Genomic DNA, 9,816 nt, shown 5'->3' with positions numbered 1-9,816 from the left:
CATAGGAGTTGAGTCTGTAAAGAAAAGGAAAACTTTAAAACACACACTGAGACGTCAATGTGCTAATAATGTGCCTCAAAGACCTGCTGGCATGACTGTATAGACTGCTGATATTTTTAATGTTTTTACACCCTTATATTCACAATATGGCATGTTATGAAATATGTATATGAAAGTCACTTTCCTCACATTACGTTTGAAGCATCATATTACATCCTTTAAAGGGATAGTTTGGGTGTTTTGAAGTGAGGTTGTATGAGGTAGTTATCCTCAATTATGACGGTCGGCGCGCCGCCAGGTTCGGCAAGAGTTACCGCACGGAAGCAAAGCAATGTACCGCTGTGAACGGGGCAGGCAGCTAAACGTATTTTAGCCACCTAAAAGAAAGGCTCAGCTAAAAAAATCAATATCAGTTCAAGTGTACGCTATATTTAGAGTATTTTCACTGCTTTGCCTTGCCGACAGACAGCCCTTTCCGACGGGGAACTGAAGCCTTTCCATCCATCTATGCTCTCGCCAAAGCCACCAGATTCCATTTTAAAAAACCTATAATTTTACCTCACAGAACAACGGGGTTGCTGGTCTACTGCTGCCTCGATCGGTTTGTTTGTTTGTATTATTGTGTGACTTTGGTGAATCTGAACTAACCAAAGTCACACAATAACAGTTTTTTTGGGGAGAGTATAGCCCTAGATAACAGCTTCAAGATTCAAGATTCAAGATTCACTTTTGAGTTCACTATTCACTATTGTCATTTCACTGAGTATTTGCATACACAGAAGGAAACGAAATATTGTTTCTCCCAGCTCCCGTCAGTGCATTAAAAAGGTAAAATAAATAAGTATTAAAATTAACAATACCTAAAAATAAAAAAATAAAATAAGCAAACGTTTCAGACACAATTTCACACAATTTGCAGTCATGTTTAGCAGCAGAGAAAAGTGCATTTATGTCCATAGTAAAGTGCTGTTTGCATTACTGTTCCAAAAATTGTCTTTGACAAGTGACTAGCTTTAAAGTTCCCTGTCGGAAACATAGACTATATAGCTGCCTGACAGCAAGATAAACCGGCGAATATACTCTAAGTATAGAGTACACCTTTAATTTCTTTTAGTTGTCTAGAATACGTTTTGCTGCCGGCCCCGTCCTCAGCAGTACATTGCTTTGCTTCTGTGCGGTAACTCCTGTCTGCTTCTCCAAACTGGGGGCGTGCCGACCGTTCATCTACTGTAGGTAATACACTGACTATGGATAAGTACCTCATACAACCCCACTTCAAAAACACCCGAAGTATCCCTTTAATGTGAAAGTCCAGGAAATAGCTTTCATAAAACGAACTTCCCTTTCTACAGCACTCAATTCACAGCATGTAACAGGGTATGAATTGCCCACTACTCAACTAGGGGGCAGTGTCTACATTTATTCAACATGCGTAGGCGCTCATGTACCCTCACCTTAAAATGGAGCTTCAAAGCAACAAGACTGGAAACGACCTAGAGTGTAATTGATCGATGTTGATACTGAACTAAAAGAATAACAAATTAGAGAAATGATTCATGTTGTTCAGGTGAGATATTATAACGTGGGCCTCTTAGACAGTGAGTTGATGATTCGCTCAGTCATTGCCTGAGTCATATAGTTCAGCAGCAAAATAAGAAGAGTGGAGACATAACTTCCATGTAAACAGACGACTCCCACCCCCACGTTTTCACCCAGTGCACCGCTGAGGAAAACAATGTGTCCGTGATTGATTGCTGGATTCTTTCACTCAACTAAAGCAGCGTACTTTAGAAGACTGAGAAGTTATGTAACAGAAATAAAGATTACAAAGTAAAAAAAAAAAAACGTCTGTTTGTTATGATCCAAGTAAAGAAAAAAAATCCCTAATTGTCGTTGTTTTTGTCTCACAGATATTCAAGAGTGTTACGAGGTGACCTTGCAACTGAATGCAGAACAAACTGTTGTGAAAGAAGACAGCAGGCAAGATGCGTGGGAGGTAATTTTCCTTCTTCACATTATAGATAGTAATAAATATGCTTATTGTTTACATTGTATCCGGTGTCACACATGCCGCTGTTTGCCACGCTTTGTCTCCTCGGCTGCGCAAAAAGGTTACTCGGCAGCCAACACAAGGTGTCACTACTGGTGTCCCTCGCACTCCTACATGGAGAAAATGTTATCATGAGTCACGGCAGCGGCTATGACTTCAACCTGGTGAGTGAGTGTCAGCGAGGGGAAAGGTTGGAGGGAGGGGACGCATGGCTGGAGGGGAGAAGAGGAAATTAGACGAAGTCAAAAGAGCGCTGATTACTATTTGCTCATCAGTGGGCTGCTCTCACGAAATCAGACAGTCCTTTCAGCACAACAAGCGTTTGCATTCACAGAATATTTTTAGTGTAAGACACAAAATCAAACTACTGAATTTAAGGCAGCATTTTGTGAAGATTCAAACCACATTTAGATGTTTACTGAGGAGCATCACAGTGGTTAAAAAATATGGATAATTTGGTTTGTAGCTCCATGTCACTGATCTCCTAATAGCCTTTGGATGCGTAGGACTTCATGTCACTCGCATGATTTAATATCGCCTCATAACTTTCCTTCAGCTATGCCAAAATGTTAATGAAATTGATCTTTGACTGACTTCTGTAGCCCATTAACTGAATGATCTCTGGCCTGCTTTTGAGCAGAGATTAGAAAAACGCTATAGCTGCTGCCTTAATGTGTGTGTCTGGTTATTTGTCTGCACTCACAGTCACGCAACATCAGTCTATGTGCGATACGTGGGGGTACCAATTCATTGTGATACCCGAAACAAAAAAACCTGATTTCAATTTTAGCACAAATTTTTTTAAATGTAATTTTTAATGGCACAATGGACAGCTTTGATCCCTTTGAACCAACAAACAGGATTCCTCCACTGAAACATCAGGCTAATTTAATCAAATTATGTGGGCCTTAAAGACGCCTCAAAGACCTTTTATTCCATAACAGGAAACGCAACAGGCCATTTTCTAACGCTTACTGTTCTCATTTATTATCCAGAAGAGAACAAGTGTAATGTGACTGGTTAATGTACTCAATAAAACCGAGTGCATTGGTCTGTATTCAATTTATTTACAGGCGTGCAAGTGTTCAACGGTTTATTGATGTGATAATATTAGCAGTTCCTTTCAAATATACTGTAACACCACAGAAAGAGGAATGGGCACTTACCTTGCCTTTAGAGAAGTGGAGTCTTGGTAGTGCTGGAAGACAACCATTCACAGTCAACTCCAAAATACTTCAGAGGTGAAAAGAGCCCACTAGAAATCGCTTTGAAAGCTTTTCTCAGTTTAAATGTGTCAGAAAAGCTCTTCAGTGTATCTAGAGATGTTCAGCACACTGATCAAGTCTCTAAACAAAATGGGTTGCAGAAGAAGTTAACCATACAATGCACATTCGGGACCTTCTGATTCGTCACTAATGTGCACAGTGAATGTGATGTCAACCATTAGTTACAGTCAGGAAGGAACTCACCTTTGTGATGAGCAGGAGGATGTGGATTTGACTGAGCCACCCTGCTTGTTTGGTTGATGGGATCTATACTAGATTTCATACATAGTTTAATAAATCAATTCCTGCATATATGCACGTGTTTCAAAGTCATGCATAGTGTAAACTCTTTTTCAAGGGTTTTTTAGGCCTTTAATATAAAGGTGAAATTACGCAATTCCATCCTCACGAGATAAGAACTTTAATCTAACGTTATTCCTTCATGCTCAACAGCCCCTCCCTCCAGTCAATCACTTAATGGCAATATGTTTTTGAAATTCATACACTAAGTCTGAACTGGATTACGTACGGTCAGTTGAACAGGGGAACTACAATAAACCTGTCATTCACTAGACTGTATTAAATGGACGCTTTAGTGCAGAAGACTGTCTGTGTTGTCCAGGTTATGAGTCCTCAACACACAAAGCTTGAGCGAGTGACATTATTTTCAACAGAAATGATTCTCATGCATTTATAACACTGTGTAAAGGAAATAGTAGGAAACATATTAACAATCTTTTTTTCTGAGATTAAAAAATAATTACGTATTTGCAAGAGTTATGACCTCTAACATGTCGGATTAGTCCAGTGGTTCCCATCCTGTCTTTGTCGGAAGAGCCATGTTCCAAATGTGTTCATTTCAGTTGATTTTAAATTGGATGTTATTTAACACTATTTATTACACAGCTGAGTTGAATACTCAATTCTGATTGGTCAATCACGGCGTTCTGCGGTCTGTAATTTCTGTATAACAGACCGTTGCTATGTATAGCAGACCGTTGCTATGGGCGCAGCTCTGATGTCGGACTCTGGCGGACTGTTTTTGTTTCAAAATATTGATTTCTTAAGTAAGTAGCCGTGTAATAAGCGGGATAATGTACAGCTAGCGGGTCATTGTTTTGAAAGAATCCCCTTCAGGGCGATGAGAGACCCCGACGCGAAGGGATTCTTTCACAACAATTATCTCTTACTAATTTTATAAAAGTCAATGTAAGACTGTTATCCTAAGGATATCAGACAAAATTGTCAGTCTGTCTGACATTGCCTCCACTCGAACCGATGTCACGATGCCAGACGAATCAGTCAACTCGAACTCGGTAGTGTGGGCGGATTTAAAGGTCTGGACCCGGACAAACTTGGAGGGGCAGAAGATGATTCTTTCAACCATTTACCCATTACCTTTAGCTGGCTATAACTACTTACCATATAATTATAACCATATGATTAGGCTAATTAATTAAGCTATCTATTTCACTCAGTTATTCATATCTTTTATTGATCCACGACGATCTCTGTTCAGAACTGTGCGGGTGAACTAATCTAATTAGCGTCTCCGTGTAATAATCGGTCAATGTTTGTCAGAATAAAATCTGTCATGTTCTTTCATTCCCAGGGCGTCAAATACCGACGCTTTGTCATGGCCGTTTGCGTGTGATACCGCCGCACAAGGCACCGTTTAGCACCTGCATGGATACACTGGGCTTTCCATTAATTACAATGTAAATCCATGTGCGGCAACAGTAAACGCTCAGAGAAAGTGCGCCGGGAGTGAGGCGGTGTAGTTAAAATAACGAAAAGACACACTAAGAGAGGGCAGGATGGGAGGTGGACGGGTCCAATAAACAAGACTTTCATCCAGGATATCGCCGTTCATGTCCCGCTTGTTAAGTTTCACTTTTACGTTACAATCAGCTGCTCATTTGTGTCCTGTGTTCACAACGTTCAGTGTCATTTTCACTTTAAAAACGTAGTAGTTTTAAGCCCAGCCATGAAGTTTTTTCCTAAATCTAACTAAGTGGTTTTGTTGCCAAATTCTAAAGTGGCGCCAAAAATGGCAGAATATGACGAGTTGGGATGAGAACGTGTTGGGATGAGAACGTGTTGGTCCTTCACGCTTTATGTTATATTATAAAACTGGTTATATATTTGATGAAATGCAGGTAAAGGTGATGACAAGCAGCAGATGTCGATCCACACAACGTGACATATTCCTTCTTCCCGTATAGACAGAAAGTCAAAAGACTGAATAATGGAGTCGGTGCACTTCCTTGACACTGAAACGTATAAGGTCAATTGCAGTGCCACGTGTCACTTCCAAAGAAAATAACCCACAAACTATGACTGTGGTTTGAACTTTCTTCTGCCATCCTAAGCTCCTCTCAGTGTACTCTGTGATCCACCCTGCTGAGCTTCTAATTCAGTGCAGCGTGGCTCCTGATCCTTCCCCACATCCTTCCCTCTCTGGATCCCAGCTGCTTGTGGGGCCCCGGCACAGTCCTGGAGAGAGGGAGAGAGAAGGGGAAGTTTGAGAGGGAGAGAGCTACTTAATGGACACCCAGTGAGGCGCTCATCAGTATTCTAGCCATGTTGTCACCTGAGTGGAGGATGGGAGGGAAACTAAATGAGTCTGCAAATTCCCTGATTTGGTGCAGAGTAGCAGGTGAGAGTGGAGAATAGCTCCTTTTTGGAAAAGAAATGAAAGAAATGGTGAGAAAAGAAGCTGTTATGAGGTAGTTGATTTTATAATTACAAAGTAATTAGTGTTTTGATTGCAAGAACCTTTTTTTTTATTGTGTAATAATCCTGGAATCACTACGAAAGTAATGGCCAAGAAGTAACTGAACCATTTCATAAATTTTAAATATTGCATGACTTGAAATTATTAATTGATGGGCTCATTTCAAATATGTCTGCACAATTTTGTATGTGCATGTGCATATGTGAGTGTGGAAGTGTGTGCGGAAAGTGCATAGGGCATACTCTTAGTTGCTGCTATTAGATAAAAAATGCGGGCAGCTCTGGCTCAGGCGCTGTCAGAGCTGCCATGTGGGAATGGAGCCGTCAGAGAGAAACTCAAACACATAGTATATCTGGTCCATACCAGTGGAGACAACAAAGAAAAACATTGTGTTGTGTGTCTTTTGCAACTCGGTTCCTGTTCGTCGCAGTGATGCCAGGTACAGCAGCCTGCAGGCTTAGGTGTGTGTGTGTATTTATATAAACACTTCAACTTTCAGCTTTCATTTTAATTTGGAGGTCTCAGCTGAGAGAGAAGGCACCACGTGTTTGCTCTAGCTGAAGGCTGTTTTGCTGTAACTTTTTTTTTTTCGAACTTTGCACCAGTGACGGTGTCCTCTAAAGGCTGCCCCCTGCTGTTAGTTCAGGTCCTGTGTGGTCTGATCTCAGTGAATTTCAGGTACTATAGATTCTGTGTATCCCCGTCCACAGTCTGTAGAAGGTTTTGGTCACTTCAGTTAAGTTTGCTGCTGGCAGAGTTTCACTTGTCATAAAATATGAGATGGATTGAACCTGCAGTCCAGTTCTGTGCTGCTTTGGCGGGTGACTGTTTCCACAACAAATAGCACCGTGTTGGTGTGTGTTATTCTGCACTGTTATTCTTACATTTTTAATTTTAAAAAGATAGTCTTGATTCACTACAGTTCAATTTCCTTAGCCATGCTCAAGTATATTTTTTGGACTAGCTCCTTTTTATTCTTCAGTGCTGATTTTTTACAACATTAAAGGAAATAGTCGTACTCGCTTTCTTGCCGACAGGTGAGAAGATTGATACCGCTCTCATTTCTGTGCCCTAAATATGAAGCTAAAACCAGCAGCTGGTTAGTTTAGCTTAGCATAAAGACTGGAAACAGCTACCCTGGCGCTGACCAAGAGATAATTCTAGTAACAAGATATGAGTTAACTGATAGGGGTGTAAGAAAATATTAAAAAAAATGGAATATTGCGATATTATGTTGTGTGATACTGTATCGATTCTCAAAAGTCAATACTTCAGACCTCTGTGTATGTGCCTTCTCAAATTAGTGCTATGATGGTGGATGTTACAGGGACTGTGATTCATGCAAATGCAGATCCCATTGTTCGGATTGCATTAAAAAAGTTAACTTTTTTTACTCTGATTTTATGCATATGGCAGTATGTTCTTTATACTGTGACAGTCTTCCTAAAATTAGATTAAAAAGTGGCAATATATCGCCTTCCTTACAGTATCGCAATACATCGCAATATATTGAATTGTAACCCCTGTGTCGTGATATCGTATCGCCAGATACTTGCCAATACACAGCCCTAAATTAGGGGGCTTTAGTGGAGCTGGTAGGCAGATTTTAGACCTTCAGTTAAGCTAACCGGCTGCTGGCTCTAGCTTCATATTCAGTGCACTGAAATGAGAGCGGTATCAATCTTTGGCAAAAAAAACGTTATCAATCAGCACCAGAGAGTAAAGAGGGGCCTGCTGGTTCTAGTTTGGTATTAAATGTACGGACTAGCCTCAGTGTGTGCCTCATGTAGCACCATTACGTTCAAGTCACAGAGCTAAGCATCTGATTGTACACTCATGGCTGTTATGAAGGTATTTCCAGACTTCTTAAAGACTCTTGTCACGGTGCAGGGAATACTCAAACAGGGATTGGACCCAAATGCAGAGAGTTGAGGAGGCAGCAGGATTACTTAAGTGATTTATTCACGTTTTTAGCAGGAGACCAAATGTACAGAGGGTCCAGCAGGCAGGTTACAGGCAATTGGGTGACCGGAAACCAGGCAACGAAACGCCACATAACTACAAAGACGAACTGACAAAGAACAATGGAACTGGGCTGGTACATGTAGTGAATGACTGATAGGGGACGTGAGAACAGGTGAGCAGGAGGTCTGGTGAGTGCAGGGCTAATGAGAGACTGGTGCAACTAATCAGAGTGGGGCAGACATCCAAAACAGACAGGAAAGTGATCTGAAATGAGAGGAGAGGTGAGAAACAAAATAAAATAGGAAACACTAAACATGAAAGATATGAATGGAAAACATGGAGCAGGGCAGATTATGACATTTATAACCACCTAGATGAAAAAATATTCTGTTTGCTTACCTGCTTTACCTGTTTCTCAAGTTGTGTCTTGACACGAGAGTGGTATCAATTTTCTTTTCTAACCCTCAGAAGAAAAGCTCATTTCTAAAAATGTTGAACTGCTCCTTTAAAGATGTTGGTGATCATTATCATCTTTGGTATCCACAAGGTCATTGCTTGAGAAGTTTTTAAAATCCGATTTTATTCACTCTTGTTCCACAGGACCAGGAGGAAGAGGAGGAGGAGGAGGAGGGTGTGTCTCGGGTGCGAGTGACCAGCAGGAGGAGCCCTCACAAAGTAGAGCGAGTTTCTGGCTTGGTGACTCTATCCCACGTCGACGTGCCAAAGGTGAGTAAAGCAAAGCAAAACTGAGTTTCCTAGGGGTCTCCTGAACGCAACTTCTCCTCAGTGGTTCTAATCAGGCCTTAGAAAAGGCAGCTGCTGCGAATAGAAGCAGATACTAATGAAGCTGATGATGTGATGATTACGCGTTCACCATGAGAGTTCAGTGAGGCATCACAGAAGTGCCCTAGCATCATGAAACATCTGTTACTGTTCATAAAGGTTGATGACCTTTAAAACATTTCATTGATGTTGAGACTTGACTGAATCGCAAAGCAGTCCAACGAGTCCGGGAATTGATTTCTAGGGATTTTGTTTGATCAGTTTGAAGAGATGGAATCTGCTAATAATCTGTGTTGATTATTCTGATGTTAATATTTCATGCTAAAAATACATTTAATTAATTAATTTTCTCTTCAACACCTACAATGATAATTTGCATCTATTATGCTCATACATATCATAGTAATTAATAGTATTTAGCCTTTTAATCACACAGTAATTATGTGACACAGACATTTTGTAAATATTTTGTCATCACTCTCTTCACCTGACACTTAAAGGTGCTCTATATAATACGATATCCAGAGCATTAATATAGCAGCAAACAACTATTAGCTATGTAAAGATATAGAGGAGTAACGTCCACCTAAGCAGAGAATGAAGTCACTCTCCCTCCGTGTGTGTTGGAATCCAAGCTTCTCCGTGTTTTGTTGACATCGCCGGGCCGGCCGCGTGCCTTTTAGTGAATGTTCATCGTGCTAGCTCACGGCTGCCGCTCTGCACTTATCTCATACAGTGGTTAAAGCTGGTAACGCCGACCTGACCAACGGCATTGTCAGCAATAGAATTGCTCCTTATCTCGCATTTAGCACCTTTAACTCCTAAAGTACTGGTTTCTGTTTTACCATGTTGATGCTCACACTGTTGATCTGTGCTAGCAAAGATTTAAAGGAATAAGTCAACATTTTGGGAAATACATTTATTTGCTGTCTTGCCGAGAGTTCGATGAGAAGATTAATACCACTCTCATATGTCCAGTCAATACAGTGTAACGCTAAAGCCAGCAGGCAGTTGGC

General features: G+C 40.8%; 1 protein-coding gene across 7 annotated transcripts in view; it reads left to right on the top strand.

The window, feature by feature from the left end:
- dlg3 (discs, large homolog 3 (Drosophila)) overlaps positions 1-9,816 on the top strand; it is a 95,354-nt gene that overhangs the window by 8,099 nt on the left and 77,439 nt on the right. For 6 of the 7 annotated variants that reach the window (XM_037780810.1, XM_037780800.1, XM_037780798.1 and 3 more), the window contains exons 3-4: positions 1,911-1,996; positions 8,618-8,743. In XM_037780810.1, the coding sequence (XP_037636738.1) occupies positions 1,911-1,996; positions 8,618-8,743 (212 nt within the window). The remainder of the gene's footprint in view (positions 1-1,910; positions 1,997-8,617; positions 8,744-9,816) is intronic. The other variant, XM_037780804.1, reaches the window with a different exon arrangement.

The sequence above is a fragment of the Sebastes umbrosus genome, chromosome 9 (genome assembly GCF_015220745.1).
Source record: "Sebastes umbrosus isolate fSebUmb1 chromosome 9, fSebUmb1.pri, whole genome shotgun sequence".
NCBI lineage: Eukaryota > Metazoa > Chordata > Actinopteri > Perciformes > Sebastidae > Sebastes > Sebastes umbrosus.
This window is presented reverse-complemented; position numbering and strand designations above follow the sequence as displayed.